We start from the raw sequence: 17555 nt of genomic DNA, 5'->3' as shown, positions 1-17555 counted from the left end.
TTAAAAAATAAAAACTAAATCTATAATAATATATGAGTTAAAGATAAATAAAAAATTTTACTATGAAATAAATTTTTTATTGTAGTGAAACAAAAATTTTTATAAGATAAAAATAATTTTAATAATCTTATTTAATATAACTCAAATAAGTACTTTAATAATTTTTTCTAACTTTGATCATGATTTCTTATGTTTTTTTTGAGAACTTCTTTTGAGTTAAAAAAAATATAAAAAAGTTTTTTAATGTTTTATAAAATTAAGGATATTTGGTAATTTATTTTTATAAAAGGATTTTAAAAATAAAAAACAAAAAGCCTTGTTCGGATAAATTGTTTTTTTTTATAAAAAAAAAATGTTTTGATTTTGTAAAAACATTTTAAATTCAATTTATATAATATTAATTAATTAAATTTAATTGAAGTCTTATTGAAAAGGAAAATAATTTTGTAATTACAAATAACTTAAAAAAATATATAGTTTTCAGTAAAACATAAATAGTAATATTATAATAAAATCATAAATTATATTTTTACTATAAAATATACTATTTTATTATAGGTTAAAAAAAGATATTTTATTATATTTATAAATTTATAATATTAATGAGTTTATTATTTAAGTTTTAAATTATTTTTAAAAATTAATAGACTTGTTGACAACTCTAATGCATTAAGTCTTATTTAATTTTGAGTTAATTTGCCTAACGAAAAAAATTAAAAAATAATAATTCTACGTGGAAGAGAAATGATAGTGTATGTGTCTTTCTATTGTTTTTAAAAATTGGTGAAAACAACTTTTACTTCTTTTCTATTTCACTTTGTTTTTAAAAACTGGAAATAGAGAAAAATAATAAATAGGAGTTTTTAAAATTGTTTTTTGCTTTTAAAAATAGAAAATTGTTTTTAAAAACTATACCAAACAAACTCTAAGATTTTCTAACAATTATAGGCATAAACATTTCTCATGCAATAATTTTTTGCGTTATCATCGATTATTTTCATCAAGTTTGAAAAGTAAAGCATTGAGTTTTGAATGTGAGGACGTATACTATGTTTAACAAAAAAAAAATAAATAAATAATCATGTTTTTGTCATTTAATTGAAAAAATTATAGTTTTGAGAGGGATTTCATGCTAAAGGAGGTACAAAAAAATTCATGATATTCCCAAGGACTTTAGGACAAAAATGGGGAGAAAATTATAAGGCCAACGCAAAAGCATAGGAAAAAAAAATCAATGTTAATGCATATTAGAAAATCAGTTTTTAAGTGATTTTTTTTTTTTTAAAAAAAACTAGTAAATAATTATCCTTTTATTGTTAATTTTTTTATACTTACCCTTTTAATTTTTTTTATTTTAAAAAATTAAAAAAAATAAAGTTAGAGTGTGTTTCATAGTGAAGTATTTTTAGTGAAAGTATTTTCTAAGAAAATATTTTTAAGAGAATTATATTTTAAGTATTTTCACAAAAAATACTATAAGTGATTTTTCAAAATTTTAAAAATATTTTCTAAACTATATTAAACATATAATTTCTACACAAACACCACCACATTGCACACTACAATTCAACACTTAGGTGGTGTTTATTTTTTTACTTAATTCTAAATAGAACCTTAATGCTTAATAGTGTTAAATATTAGGTTGTTTGTTTTTGTAGTATTTTGTTTCTATTAAGTATTAAAAAGTAAAAAAAATAAATATATTATTTTTTCTATTTAGAAAAAGCTACATATTTTGACTTTTTCTATTTAATAAAAAGTTTATAATAAATCATGAAAAAGTACAAAAACAAACAACGTAAATTCTAAAACTAAATTGCTTTCAGTAAAAAGCCAAAAAAACAAACACCACCTTAAACTGTACCTTCTAATAGTCTTTCTTCGACTCTCGTGAACTCGCTCCAACTCATTTAACTCGTAAGATTCAGATATTGATTCAACAATAAGTGATTTGTTTTGGGATATTTCTTCTGAACACTCGAATTGGTATGGAAAGATTGCCTGAACCTTAAAGTGATCTGCCCCAATTTTCACACCTGTTTTTGCTTTCCAAAAAAGACAGAACTTAGAAGAACTTATCAGAATCATAGAGCAAGCTCAAATTTTAGGGGAAAATCCTTTAAAATTTTGGGAAATAAATAATTATCTAGCTGAACTAGAAATTATCAATCCAGAAATTCAGATCAAAATTGCCAAAGGAGACTATAGTCCACAGGACAAAGAAGAATTCCAGACTCAGATCAAGGAACTCTTAGAACTTAAAGTCATTAGACCTAGCAACTCTAGTATTTCTTAGGGCTTTTAAATTATGCAAGAATGTATATCAAAGACAAACTCACAAGTCCTTTATACAATAAACTTAAGCCCAGTGGCCAAAGGTTTTTAATCATGCAAACATTGGTTTAATCCAAAAGATTAAATCAATATGTAATAATCTTCCTACCATTAAAATAATAATAATAATAATAATAACAATGAAATAAAAATTTCTCCTCTAATTCTCGCTAAACGAGATTACTGTGAAATTACAAAACGCTTTAATGAGAAAGTTGAACTGTTTTTTGAAAACATTTGTAAACAGACTCGTCTATCTCTCGAATTTGTATAGCTGAAGGCATCGAAGAAAAGTATACACAAGCGCACCTTTAGAAGCCTTGGGTTTCAAGGGAGGCCGAACAGAAGTCACTGGAGAGACCCAACAGGGCAACGCCCACGGAGATCTTCAAGTAAAATTCTCGATTGGTTTTTTTTCTTCTTTTCCTTTTTTCTGTAAATTAAAAACAAACATAGGTTTTAGGAATTCATGTTTTTTTAATCAACTTTTTTTTTTTTTTTTCTGGATCCTTGGAGATTTATGTCAACATGTTGTGTAATGGTTTGGAACAACAGCGATCGATAGGTTTCTCGGAAATTAATTTTGTTTCAGCGAAATTATTTTCTTGTTAGAAGTTTTAACTTCTATTCTGAAAGGACAATGAGCGCTCAGTTCATTTCGATTTTGCTCTTCTTTTTTTCATTTTTTTTTATCAAAATTTCAGATTTTCGTTTCACATGGGCTTGCTTTTAAGTTTTTCCCCCCTGATTTTCACTGAAATTGCGGTTTGGTGAGCGCAGGATCAAATTTTTTTTTTCCTAACAATCAAAGAATTATGACATATAAGGAAAGTATGCCAATCTTTCTATTCTTCTAGTAGTTAACAATCTTCTTAGGAAATGCAAAAAGGTGTCTTCTCATGAAACTCAATTATAATAACGAGTTTCTATAAGTGATAATTATAAAATTATAAATAAATGAAAATTAAAATTTAGAAAGTTCTTCCATTCAAGTGTTCTCCAATCAGGGCATACACTAGAAGAGTCATAAGTGAGTAGCAGTTAGAATGGGTTAGTTGATTAGTTGGGTAGAAAACACAAGGTTTATAATTGACTTTGTTTTTTCTTTTTCCAGAAATTCTTCTTTTTGCTATGAATTTCTCTGATGTGGAGTGCATTATGCAATCTAGTATTGTGTTAATTATACAACATCGCAATCCAATTATAACTTCAATATACTCAGATTGAGCATTTGGATTGGCTTTGGATAATGTTCAATTATTTGTTTAATGTTCTCTTGGCTCTTTTGGTAAAATGGATGTCGTTGTGACCTCTGCGTTAGTGAATTAGAGTGTTAGAACATGGCAAATTGGTAGTGTTATTTTGATTTACAGACTTTGCATGATCTGTAATTGCTCCCCAAGCATTGTGAACTCAATTGTTTAAGTTATATTTGTGGATTTGAACAATTAGATCCTGCTCTAATTCCATTCTTTGGGTCTTTTGTAAACAACTAATGGAAGAATCCCTTGGTTCTGTTCAACAATTCTTCAAACTGTTCCTCTTAGATGCTATCAGAGCTTGTTTGTTAAAGTATAGTCAATAAAAACCTTTATATACTTGGGTCCAAATGAGCAATGGGTTCTGCTGTTGATTGGTTCCAAACCTTGGCCTTGCCCTGAAGAACTAGAATGGTGCATGTATGATGTAATGCAGTAGGGGATTATTACGGTTTTGTTGTATTGGTTGGATTGTGTGAGATTTGTCTGTTTAGTGGTACAGGATCCTGTAATGGGTATCAGTAGAACAGAAGTAAACTTGAGGAGGTTGCTTGCAGCTGCACCCCAACAACAAAATCAGGCAAAGCTTATACATGTATGTTTCTTCGCATGTCCAGAGATCTCTCAAATCAAACTATTCATTTGGTAATGATTTATGTGCATTTTTTTTTCTTTTAGAGTGTGGAATGTGATCTGAATATTTTAGTTGCTTTATTCTCTTTTTCTCTTGAAAAGTGTTCTACACCTTTGTGTTTGGAGGTTAATTTACTTTTTCCATCCATCAAATTAATTTAAAGTTTGAACTGAATAGTTTAATTGATAAATTCATTATCCTTTGTTTATTAGCAATGCTTGTTTGGTTGCATGTCATGTTTGATTGTATTTAAGTAGGACTGGTTCAGGAGGTGTTTGGTTTCTTTTTGATGTTTAGATATATTCATTTACCATTTCTAATTGATAATTATTGGAACTTTGCAGTATGTTGCTACTTTACGAGAACAATTAGAACAACTAAGTGAAGAGAGAACTCTAGAAGGCTTACCAAGGTTTTTCTCCTTACCCTTTTTCCTTTTCCTTTCTTTTTTGCCCTTTTCCTTCTACTTTTTGTTATTTTGAGAAGTCAACGAATGCCAACATACTCCTGCTTCTAGTTTGTGTTTATCTGTGCTCGGCATGGACACATACACACATACATTTATATGTGCATGTTCTTTGGAAAGGGCTTACCAAGGTGCTTGTTGTCAGTGTGACCATTCTTCTAAGGTGTTTATTGGGGTGGAGAATTATGGATATTTGTGCAGAGGTAGCTTTGGTTGCATCTTACATCTTTGCACGAGCACAGAGGACAATGATGTTTTGTTATTTTTGGTTTAGTCTAGTTGTATAATAAACTCTATTGTGTAACTTTAGGACATATTGAGTATTTGATGATATGGATCAACAATGATCATTTGATATATATTGCTCTATATGCATTAACTGCTTTTCCAAGACACTTTTTAATGACCTTTTAAGGAGCTCACAAACCAGCTTTAACTTGTGATTTAAAATTTTATTATGGCTCATTTCTACACTTCCTGCTAATGTGTTTCTTTATTGTGGGATGTGTTTTCCGTTTAAGAATAACGTAGGTCATTCTATTTCCTTTCGATGATTATTACACCTTCTGTCTTTTTTTTTTCTTTGGGTACATGCATCAAACGTGGAACCTCCTCTTCCTCAACCTAGCCCTTACCACTTGAGCTAGGTTTTTGGGGCTATGACTATGCCTTTTCATGTTATATTAATCCTGCTAATATGTTTTGGTACTGTGAGACAAGTTTCTCAATTGAACCATAATTTATTTCTTCTTTTTGGAATGTTTATGTAGGGTTTCAAAACAGAAGGTGAATGAGTATGCGGAGGAGATTGAAGCCATGGCGTCCAAAATAATTGCTCCATCGGTTTGTATTTTGATTTTCTTTTTAAAATTTGGCACTTTACATGCTAAATAAGTTATGTTTGTTTGTTTTGAATTATAGTTTGTTGACAATCTGATTGAAAATACAAGGGAATTAATTCCCTAATTTGTGAGATTGTATTGTTGTATACTTGTTTTATTTTCCTAAGGGTAGGGGATTTTTAGGATGTTAGAGTGCATGATATATATTTTTTGCTCAAATCCTACAAGAATTTGGACCCATAATGTATGCATTCCAACACCTTCCCTCATGTGCAGCCCCATATTCGCATATGGAGAGATAGGCACACATAGGCCCACAAGATAAACAAACAACAAACAACCTCCTTTGAAATAAAGTGGGGAAATAAACATGCGATGATGTTTAAATGCATGACCTCTCGCTCTAATACAATGTTTAAACCAGGCTTTAAGACAATGTTAGACAACTATTTTCTTAAAAGCTTTTTGTTGGATTTAGGTTCGCAATGTATATCATGATTTTTAACACCTTCCCTCATGTGTGGCTCCATAGATACAGATCTGTAGGCAAACAACCACAATTAACCTATTTGGACTTCCACAATAAATTAGGGAAATAAATATACGGCAAGACTTGAACAAATGACTTCCCGCCAAACGAGGCTTTGATACCATATTAAATTATCAATTTTCCTAAAAGCTTAAGCTTATAAGATTTGGGCCCATAATGGATACAATGCACTCTAACGTAGAATTAGTCTATTGCCTGATTTTGTGTAATTTAGATCCCTAATTTGTAGGATTGTAAACTATACATACTATGTCATTTGGTCAGAAATGCATGAATAAAAAACCATTCTTTTCCATATGTTATGAAAGTCTGTTTAAGGTCTCTATGTTTTCTTCTAATTTTTTTCCTTATGGTCTTCATTATTGTTGATTTTTAGTGGCCTTCATTGCTGCTTTTCTTTGCTTCAGGCAGCCTTTACTGTGGTCATATTTTGTTCTTCTCTTCTCAGTGGTCTTCTTTACCATTGATCATTTCCAGACTGTTGTTATAATTCAATAGTTTTTTACATCAGCTATTACACTTTGGTTAATTCACCATTTGGGGAAGAGACATTGGAGAATGTATCGGGTTGTTAAGAGCCTACTCAATCCCATGCTTAAAAATGTGAATTTTCCATCAATTTAAATGCATGAATCTTAGTGAGGAGGAGCTTTTTGTTGTTTAAAAATGAAGTTTTAAGATGTTCTTCCTAAACAAAGCATACAAACTTCATATGGTGGTTGTATTTCTAACCAATTCTCTTTCTTGGAAATTTTGCAGTCTGATGTGCAAGTATCCCAAGAGCCTCTTTCTGGTACTTATGGCCAGGAAGGCCATTCTAAAGAAGGAGAGGATTCCATCCCCCATTCCCCAGGATTGCGAAGGAGATTTGTGTAAGTGAAATTATGATTGTTTGGCTTAGCAGGACAATAACCAGCTATTCTTTTTCTTTGTTGTTTCCCTTATCTTGTTTTATTTTTTTGAATCATTTGGTTCACCAAACAGGCCTGCTTCAAATGTTGAAGATAGAACTCATGATACTGTAAAGGCAGATACATTGGGGCCAGTCAAATTGGATGTTGCAGCACAGGCACATATTGAAAAGCACAGGTACCTTTTAACATTGAAGAGCATTTGTTCTTAATACTTATGTAACTGCTGCATGGAACTAAACCGATGGCAAGAGTGCAAGAATGCTGACTTTAAAATCCCCTAGGATCTGAATTGTCTATGTTTGCATACTATAGTGTGTATAAATCACCTATGTTGATTTTAGAAATACCTCTGAAAGATGAACTCCCTCCCTCTATTGAGAATAACTCCTGATTGTAACTGAGCTCAAGCTCATGTGCATAGTAAATCAATTCCTTGAAAGTTATGTTGAAGAAACATAAAGCCAAACTTTGAGAAGTGAATGACTGACATTTGAATGTAAATCAAGCACAATTATTTTTAGTGAATCAAGAATAGTGAAATAACAAGGAAATCAACTATGTTACTGAAATGTGGTTATTTAGGAGAGTGATAATGTGCCTGTTACTCAAAGAAAGAATAAAGTTGGTGTTTATCTGCTTCCTTTATTTCTCTTTTTTGTGAAAAAAATAAAAATCATGAAGTGAGTTGTGCAGTTTGGGTTGTTTAACAACTTGGACTATCGGTTTTGACCACTTTTCTGGGTTACCCTTGATTCTGCTCAGAAATGGGCCCAGGGTACTAAGTTATTGGTACAATTGGTATGTGAATCCTTATTTGATAACCGTATTCAAACCTTTTCTGCAATTACTTGACTTGAGATTTGGGGACGGACTTCAGAGCTAAAACTTTGGGAAATTTGAATATTAGTTTTATTTGTTCCTCCAAGTTGTGTGCCTGCAAATTGGTACTTTTCTTCTCTGACAGGAAGCTTCAAGAAGACCTGACAGATGAAATGGTCGGATTGGCAAAGCAACTCAAGCAAGGTAGTCTCTTGATGAGCCAGTCCATAGAGAACTCTGAAAAGGTAAGTTGTTTTATTTGCAATCTTGCATTACTTCAGACATTGGTGTCGAATATGTTGATGCATATGAAGCATAGTGTCAAATGTATGTTATTTGGTCAAAATGAAAACAAAGCTTTTTGAGTAAACCTGAAATGTTTTTTCATTTTTCATTTCTTGTTTTTTAGGTGGAACCGTACAGTTTGGTAGTCCATTCTTTGTTCTTTAACAATCCTGCTTGCAATAAAGCTGAATAGTCAAAGAAAATGACAGATCCAATGATTCTGGTTTCATTTTCATTTTGTTTGATTTTTCAAAAATATTTTGTAATTAGTTAATTGCATTGTTTTTACTGTTTTATTTAAAAAAATTTAAATTGTAGTTTATATGAGCTTTATTCCTCTCCTAAAACCTGCTATCGTTTACTGTTTACTACCTCTTGGGTTGATTTGATTATATTCTAAAATCCTTGCTTTCTTGAAGAAGATATATTTTATTTAAACTAACTTTCGTGAGATTTGAATATTTTGTAAAGAAGCATATCCAGGGAGCCGGGTGGTGTCAGAAACATAAATCGTAGTTGTCAAGACATGAAACTCAACCTGTCAAATGATCTTTCTGTGTTCCATGGCACATACAATGGAAAACTAATAGTTTAGAATGTCCAATGCCAAGGGGTAGCCCATTGATGTCATAATAGTCATTTCCATTTTATCATCCATCCTCAATCATTTTCTCCAAATTTCCGCCCCACAAACTTGACATAGAGCCCATATTTTCAAGCCAAACTTCCAAATAACTTACCTATGAAAGCCTGATTCATCTCTACCAATGGCCAGAGCAATCACCTTTTCTCGCTAGGAAGATAAAAACGCATTATGTTCAAGGTTTGCATTATTACGAGATGAACAATTGATGAGCATGGTAATCTATTTTACTTAAAACACTAAGAGGGTGTTTGTTTTTTTGGCGTTTTGCTGAAAATAATTTGTTTTTAAAATTTAGGTTGTTTGTTTTTCTATTTTTTCATCACTTATTATAAACTTTTTACTGAATAGAAAAAGCCAAAATATATAGGTGGTGTTTGTTTTTTTAGCTTTTTACTAAAAGCAATTTAGCTTTAGAATTTAGGTTGTTTGTTTTTCTACTTTTTCATGACTTATTATAAACTTTTTACTAAATAGAAAAAGCCAAAATATGTAGCTTTTTTTAAATAGAAAAAATAACATATTGATTTTTTTTACTTTTTAATACTTAATAGAAATAAAATATTACAAAAACAAACAATCTAATATTTAACACTATTAAGCATTAAGGATTTATTTAGAATTAAGTAAAAAAACAAACACCACACTAAAATTTCATAGCCATTGCCTCTACACCACCTTGTCATGAAACCAACTCCACATAGCACTACCACAAATGCTACCTATAAAACCACCGGTACTTACCACTATCTCATTCATTGTCTTTCCTTTTCATCAGCTGTCACTACCAGCATGTTCTGCACGAGTAGAATATGCTTTCTTATCTTTTCGTATTGTCTAATGACCAGTTAGTCTTATAGCTTAATCAATGCTTTGAGTGCAGATACTTGATTCTACAGAGAAAGCAGTTGAGCATAGCTTGGCAAGCACTGGCCGTGTCAATACACGGGCTATGGAGATAAACTCGAATGGTTTTAAGACCACGTGCTTCACATGGATTCTGATCTTTGTCATGATGTGTATCTTCATTATGGTTGTGCTTCTAATTCGCGTCACTTAAGGTATGCCTTCAAAGAAGAAACCCATTTGTTTAATCTTGAATTTTTGTAAGTTTTACCATGAGAAAATATAATGATATCCCAAAGGTGTTGTTTTCATCTCTTTTTAACAAAACTTGTTTGGTCGAAGAGAAAATGGAGAAACCAACCTATTTTGCATGTCTCCCTACTTCGTCTGCAGGGAAGGGGGATAAACTCAACATTGTTTTTCTGCTTATGGAAGATGAAAATTCCTTTAATCACGGCCATGTGCCTTCTGCTGCCCTGTGCAAGGGAAATGTACTTGAAGAGATTGGTTACTGATGGATTTGCTTTTAATCTTCTCTGTCATTAATCACTAATGTGAAAGCAATGAATATCCTTTTTTAGCCCGATTAAAACAAAATGGGATCACTTTTAATGGACTCATTGAGAATGATTCTAGTCTAGTCCAAGGGTGACTAAAAGTAGAAGCTGCTCTATCAGGATCTTCATCCACAGAAAAAAGATTGCATTCAGTTTGCTAATGATCAAATCATATTAGTTCTCTGCCCTAAAAAAACAATCCCTTGTAATTAGATATGATGCAAAATGGATGGTTGTTCTATTATTGATAAGAGATTTCTCTATTGAAAAACACGAATCAGAGTCCCAAGAAGGGGGAGAGAGAAATAGCCTGTGACCTCGAGGAGGATTTATTCAATCACATGGTTTGGGCTCATAGAATATGGTGGGGATTGATTTTGTTGTTATTCCTCAATAGATGTCACTCCTTTTGAAAGGTTTGTTAGTTGTAGCCAATTTTTGCATAATTTTCAATTTTGGTTGGTGAGAGGGCCAAAAAGAGAAAAGGTGTAGACTTGACCCAAAAGAATACATCAAATCGAATTATGAACTAGTGAATCGTTAAGGTTGTCTGGTTCCTAGAAAGTTTTCATGAATTTACTAGTGTTTTAATTTTGTCTTTAATTTTTTTTAAGCAATATCAACTTTAAATTATGCATAGATATTAAATAAGTCATGTTATTAAGGTGTTTTTTTCAAAACTTGTCCCATGTTCAAATTCTAATTTTAGCATGTTAAAATTTAAGAGGATTGACTTATTTTTCCCATTTAAAATTTTTTAGAGTATATGTTAATAGTATCTTGTTATAGAAAAATTTTAAGTACCAAATTATAACTAGATCGTAAATATAAAGGTACAAATAATGAAACCAAAGTACAAAAGAATGAGATGACATTGAAAAACAATGAAATTAAAGTTGATATCAAATCATAAGATAGAAGTACATATATGGTATGACTTGATTAATTACATTGTTTGATATGTATAGATTCATTTCTAGAATGAAACCCTTGTTATATTATTGATAATCATGATGTAGATACCATTAAATTTAATCCATTCTATTCAACTCATTTCTAGTAACATTTATTGACAAGGAAAAATTGGGTTGAAAACAAAGCTTGAAGAGTTGATATGAAATCAAAATCTTATCGTTATTTGGTTAAATAAAAAATAACAAAATTGTAACATATTTTTTAATATTATCATTTCTTTTTTTTAAAAAATAATTTTAAATATATAAATTTTATAATTTTGAATGTATTTCATATTCCTCTTCGTATGACAGGCAATTAAAAAAAAAATCCCTCTATTTTTCAGTATGGACATGGAGTTAGGGCTCAGCTTGGATCTCTTTTATCAACACAGCATCAAAATAGTGGGCAGGGTCATTTCTTGCTTCCCTTCTTCATTCACCTCCTCAATCTGCCACAACATTAAAACTACAAATTTTGTACACAAGTTACATATTAACATATGAATGCCAAATTTCCAATCAACCTGATGATGAAACCAGAGCCAAGCATAAATTTAGTATAGCTATTTTAATCATTTAAGTTGGATAAGGTTTGTTTTTCACACTATATTTCTTTTTAACACTCATGTAATACCATGAAAACCATAGGACGGGAAAAAGGGGTTCTAACAATGGATTTAGGGTTCTTATAACAATGAACAAAACAATTCATTTTCCAATTCCACCTCTGGAAATCTACTAACAGATGACAGGTTTGCATATATAGAATGTGTCTCTGTTGTGCTTGTTGAGAGGAGCACTGAGCGCAAATCTCTAACATCCAAATGCCAGAAGATCTTCATGGTCCTCAGCCACTGCATTTTTCCGACTTCTTTAACATAACCCCCAGCAGCTATGAATATCTGCCACGGAAAGCCCTTCCTCATGGGCACAAGGCTATGGAGACATTCAAATGCTTCTCCAGCTTTTATTATTCTTGGCTGATCCAGCTGTTTTAAAGGATTCAACATGGAGTCTCCTGCCTCTGCATATTGGGTAAACAATATCAGTGAATTGAAGAAACTGACTGGCAAATTAAGTGGTACTTGGTTTATGGAAAAGTATGAAGATCCATGAAAGAAAATTTACTTACAAACGATCCCAGCAGCAAGTTTAAAACCATTGACAACTAGAGGGATTTTGTGTTGTTAGCTGCCTTGGAGGCGAGAACTGGGCAACATCAAGGCCATTACTTCAGATTCGTGGGGTCAATGCCTTGTGTATAGAAGACATAGGAGCTGGCTCATTTTGCTGGAAATCTGTAATAATAGGATGGATAGAATTGGATGAGCTAGAACCAAACAGAAAATAGACCACACATCACCTTCAAAATTAGTGTAGTGTGTAAAGAACATAACTCCATTTGCAACTCTTCTCACATGCCAAATCTGAAAAATAAAGATAATGCCCTTAGCCTGAACAGCATCCATAATGGGCTTTCAGGCTTCAACTCGCTCTTTTGTTCATGTACACGCGGATATCTACATGTATGGGAAAAACACAGATAAATCTTATAACTGTCGATACAAATGAAAGTATATATACTTGACATATATTCTTCATTTTAGATTGGGAAACAAAAAGAAGTTGAGAAAGCACTAATGCTGTACTGTAATTACCCTCGAGCAGTGTAGGAAGCTCCAGTTGCTTCAGTTATGAGACAACTCCCTTTAGAGTTTCTCTGAGAGTGATATAAGATGGTATTGGGCCAAGGAACATTGTTCCAAGATCCCTGTCTAGTTAATGGCACCAGTACAACCCTGAAAATGCAGTGGAAGCAAAGTTAGTTGTATTAGCAAGCACTTCAAGCCAATGGAAATAGTAAACTCATTAACAAAAGAATCTAAAAATTTTCATTTCTCATAATCTGGTTTACAAAAATTTCTATTCAACTTAGCCAAATACAAATTCCATATTCTATTCCAGAAACTACTCTAAAATCCTTGCCTTTCCTTTCTTGTCTTTTCTGCTTTTTCGTTATTTCATAACCAAAGCTAAAAACCCAAAAATTCTAACATGCAACAAGAAACAGATAATATGAAGGAAAATTCAAGAAAATGAAGAAAGGAAGTGGAGAAACATACCTATAAGAGAGATGAAACTTGCCCATCTTGTATGGTGTGAGGAGAGGGATGGATGTCTTAACACAAATTCCATCTTGTCCTTGCACTTTCCCTATCATTATTTTCTGGTTTCTCTCTTGTTCCTCAAAAAGTCGAATGAATGGATGGATACATCAAGTGTGAAATGTTCAAATGCTAAATCTGAAATGCGACATAATTATCTAAAAGCCATAATATAGGTAAAGACTAGTTATGAAGCTTTGTCAATTTGAATCTACTGTCAGTATAAGGTTGATATATATGTAACCAGAATCACATGTAATCACCAAAAGTTGTTACATGAACATTTCCCATCCTTAAAATGATGGTATCTGTTGGCATCTCGGACAACAATTTCCCTTTTCACAATAATGCTAATGAACTTTAAAACAGTATGACAATCTCCACAAACCCGAAGATTTTTCACTATATGTAGAACCATCCCAGGAATACCCTTGAGCAGCCCATAAGCCACAGCTAACCTCTCACTATGCCAAAAAAGCTGCCTTTCCTTCTCTTGCTGCTCCAAGTCATGTAAAACAGAACTTGTATCAGGAATATAACCTCTTTTCTTCATCTCTGCATCCAATTCTTCGAGCAAACCAAAAATTTCCTCCTTCGCAGGATGAGAGGTCTCCCCAGCCAAGAACACTTGACTCTCCTTTCCCAAGACAATGCAACTATAACCAGGTTCTTTTTTAACTTCCATAGCTGCCATCAATCTTCTCACCTTTGATACACTTTCCCACATAGCAGCACTGGCATAAATATTAGATAGCAGTATGTAGGTTGAAGGATCTTCAGGTTTTAAGCTTAGTAGATGATCAGCAACCCTAATTCCTATAAGGGTATTCCTGTGGTGATTACAAGCACTTAGCAAAGCAGCCCAGGTAGCTTCATCAGGCTTGAATGGCATTGCCTTAATGAGATTCTCAGCCTCTTCAAGATGCCCTGAGCGACTAAGAAGATCCAATAAGCATGTGTAATGCTGAAGGGAAGGATTGATTCCATAATCTTTAATCATGGAGTTGAAAAAGTATCGACCTTTGCTAACTAATCCTACATGGCTACAGGCATAAATTAATCCAACAAATGTCACTTCATTAGGCTTTAGTCCAGTTGAAAGCATCCGATTATACAAGGACAATGCTTCCTCAGCTAGCCCATGTTGAGCGGTCCCAACTATTATTGAAGTCCAAGAAACTATATCTCTTTGAACCATTCGACCAAAAATCTTTTTGGCAGCTAAAACATCACTACATTTAGCATACATATCCACAAGTGCATTACTAACAAACAAGCTAGATTCATAACCAAGAAGTATAACTAGGCAATGAATCTGCTTCCCAAGTCCCAGTACTGCTAAATTAGCAGAAGCTCCAATGATGCTTGAAAGAATAAATGGGTCTACTATATCAATCCCTTTGCTTCGCATTTCCATAAATAAATAAAACGAATCAACCCAGTTCCCACTTTGTACCAGCCCAGATATCAATGCTGTCCAAGAAAGTAAATTCTTCACTGGCATTTTCTGGAATAGCTGAATAGCATCCAATTTTCGGCCACTTTGAGCATATCCTGAAATCATAGCAGTCCAAGAAATTGAATTCTTTGAAGAAATTGAATCAAAAACCACACGACCAATATCAGGCAAGCCGCATTTTGCATACATATCAACAAGGGATGATTTTACAACATCATCATCAGAAACTGGTGACACAATAAAGGTTGCATGCACTTGCTTTCCTTGCTTCATTGCACCCAAGATCGCACAGGCCTTAACAAGGCAAGCAAAGACATAATGATCAGGCTGCAAACCGTCTTGTTTGAACATGGCAGGAAACATGGAAAGTGTCAAGTGGGGGAGGTTAGCTTGGTTGTTGGCTGTAAGAATTGAGGCCCATGAAATTGGGTCTCTATGGGGCAGCTGGTTGAACAAGTTAAGGGCATCTTGAATGAGGCCACATTTGCCATACATGTTTATGAGATTGTTGGAAAGGGACTTGCATTGATCTATGCCAGTTTTGATGATATGGCAATGGAGTTTCTTGCCAATAGGTGGGGATTGATGTCTGGCACAGGCCTGCAGTTGGTAGACAAGGTGAGAGTAGCACATTCATCACCCTTGCTGACTCAGAGAGAAACTTTGTATATCTTTTCCAAGAGACGAGGGACTCGAGATTCTGTCTAACTCACAGATTTGGCTCAGCAGCTACAAAAATCCTGTGCATCGAATGAAAAAGTAGTCAAGAACCATGTGCAAACCAATTGCTATTAGCCTAGTATTATGTAACTTTGAATCAAAATGAAGGTGCAGCAAACTAAACATGATTTTGTGGCATTATCTCATTTGATTCCCTAGGCCAAATTGACATGTATAACTAAAATAGAATTTATTTCTAACATTTGTCTACTGCTACAAACAAATGAGATTGTTTCTCTTCGCAACCAAACAGGAAAAAGAGCATTAGATTGGTTGGTGAGAATATCAAACAAAACAAATCATGCCAAAGTTCTAATCTTCATGGACATAATTTCCATGAGTTCAGTGCACTAAGTTGTTCCAATAGTACAACTACATCCCTTGTTATTTGTCTCCAAATTTTCTCAGCAGCCAAGCACCAAAAAACCCATATATATCAAGTCAAAGTTTTTATCTTTACAAGTTTTCCCTAATTGGGCACAACATCCCATTTTGCCCAATAAAATTATTTTCACATCTATTTCTTGAAACTTTTCACAAACAGAAACATAATAAAAACCTAGATCTGAAAAGAATTCAGTAGAGTCATTGCTGATCAAAGAAGCACTTCACTTCACCTCACTTTAGTTTTTCCAAGATCTAATCATATTGAGCGACAACATTGTAGTTAAAATACATAAAAAAACCCTAGCCAATCAGGAAAGAGAGAAGAGTAGACTTATCAACTTAATAGCAATTTCACTTATTTTGCACTTTAGAATTTTTCCTTGGTACTGAAAATTTTACGTTTTAACATTTTAATTCCTTTTATCATGTTTCTCTGCGTCTAAACTTAATATATTTTTATACAAGAAAACATCCTAAATAGCAAGAGCAGTCAATCCAGAAAAAACTTCAGTCTGAACTACAAAACCCAAAAATTGCATTAGTTCCACGGCTGTTCAAAGGGAAACCCTAGAATTAAAAACTGCCAGCAATAGCATTCCCAAGTTATAAAGCCCGAGCACTCTGTTTGGTTACCGAGAAAACAAAGAAAACCCACACACACAAAAAAAAAAACGCATTTTGATTCCTCTGCCATCTCTCTCACTTTCCTCGGTGCCAAAAATCCCAAAATCCAAAAAGTAAAAAAGAAAAAAAAAAAAAAGCAAAGTGTTCAGATCAACCAAGCCATAGAGTTCATATTCAGCACTCTCCAGCCCTAGATGGTAAAAAATTGACAACTCAAAATTTTCTTTCATTTTCTCAGCATCCAAACTATTGTATCTAACCCAGGCGCCCCAGTACCTTCAAGTGGAGATCATCGCAAGACGCAGCCTTCGGAGAAGAAATGATGGAAACGCTTGGAAATATGATAATGGGCTGGATAATGGGTTGGGGTTGAGCCAGCCCAAATATTGAACCATTGGACGGTAAGTGGGCTGAAAGCCATTTCAATTTCAATCCAAGCTATGAAGGTTTTAGGTTTCTCAAGGTTAATAAATAATAATATTTTTTTAAATAAAAAAAAAACCATAAATTAAAAATTCAAGTTTATGAAATTGAAACTTCAAACCGTTATTTAAAAATAATTAACACTTTTTCGATCAAATATACTACCTTTAACCATTCAGTATATCGAAAGCATAAGAAAATTGATGCCCGTCTCAACCCCATTCTCCTCAGAGATCTCATTAATGGGGTTTGAGCAACTCTCGTCCAGTGCACTGCCTTCTCTGGGGTTTTCTTGCCTTAATTTTCTCAGCAACCAAACAGAGATTTGCATTCACATCTCTCTCTCCCTAACTTCTGGGTCTGTGTTTTTTTTTGTTTTTGTTGGGTGAAATTCAGGTGGATGAATGCATGGCTCAATTATATAAGAGCTTCAGTACACAGTTGCATGTGGAACAAAGGTCGTATCTGGGGAGAGTCTAAGCCAGTCTAAGCCCTCGGAGTACCAGAGGCTATCTCAGAACTAGTCTCAGATGCAAGCAAGAGTCTCTCAGGCATCTCTCACCACTTCTCTCAGATTCTTCCCTTTTCCCTCCACTGTTTGGTTCCTGAGAAAATGAATCTTATATTAAATTTATATCAGTTCATTTACCTACATTTTTCCAGACATTAGGT

At 33.1% G+C, this 17555-nt stretch overlaps 2 protein-coding genes across 10 annotated transcripts; one reads left to right on the top strand and one right to left on the bottom strand.

The window, feature by feature from the left end:
• Positions 1-2528: 2528 nt before the first annotated feature.
• On the top strand, positions 2529-10189 carry LOC100260177 (uncharacterized). Of its 3 annotated transcripts, none has more exons than XM_002278579.5 (9): positions 2529-2726; positions 4088-4188; positions 4572-4639; positions 5464-5536; positions 6845-6957; positions 7070-7174; positions 7964-8063; positions 9630-9807; positions 9986-10189. In XM_002278579.5, coding segments are annotated over exons 1-8 (738 nt in total). In that variant the 5' UTR covers positions 2529-2725; the 3' UTR covers position 9807; positions 9986-10189. The 3 variants fall into 3 exon arrangements, with proteins under 3 accessions (XP_002278615.1, XP_010665325.1, XP_019071770.1); XM_010667023.3 differs by having other exon boundaries at positions 2613-2726; positions 4096-4188; XM_019216225.2 differs by lacking the exon at positions 2529-2726 and having other exon boundaries at positions 4130-4238.
• Positions 10190-11636: 1447 nt separating this feature from the next.
• Positions 11637-17490, bottom strand: LOC100249938 (pentatricopeptide repeat-containing protein At4g14050, mitochondrial). 7 transcript variants are annotated; one of them, XM_002278611.5, is made up of 6 exons: positions 17049-17467; positions 16737-16870; positions 13229-15469; positions 12764-12904; positions 12238-12625; positions 11637-12129 (listed from the first exon to the last, which is right to left on the bottom strand). In XM_002278611.5, exon 3 carries the CDS (start codon positions 15360-15362, stop codon positions 13530-13532), a length of 1833 nt encoding a protein of 610 aa, XP_002278647.1. In that variant the 5' UTR covers positions 15363-15469; positions 16737-16870; positions 17049-17467; the 3' UTR covers positions 11637-12129; positions 12238-12625; positions 12764-12904; positions 13229-13529. The 7 variants fall into 7 exon arrangements, with proteins under 7 accessions (XP_002278647.1, XP_019072329.1, XP_059590408.1 ...); XM_019216784.2 differs by lacking the exon at positions 17049-17467 and having other exon boundaries at positions 12238-12403; positions 12503-12625; positions 16737-16991; XM_059734425.1 differs by having other exon boundaries at positions 16737-17490.
• Between the last annotated feature and the right edge of the window lie 65 nt (positions 17491-17555).

The sequence above is a fragment of the Vitis vinifera genome, chromosome 18 (genome assembly GCF_030704535.1).
Source record: "Vitis vinifera cultivar Pinot Noir 40024 chromosome 18, ASM3070453v1".
Classification (NCBI taxonomy): Eukaryota; Viridiplantae; Streptophyta; class Magnoliopsida; order Vitales; family Vitaceae; genus Vitis; species Vitis vinifera.
The sequence above is the reverse complement of the archived record's forward strand: the minus strand, read 5'-3'. Positions and strand labels throughout refer to the sequence as shown.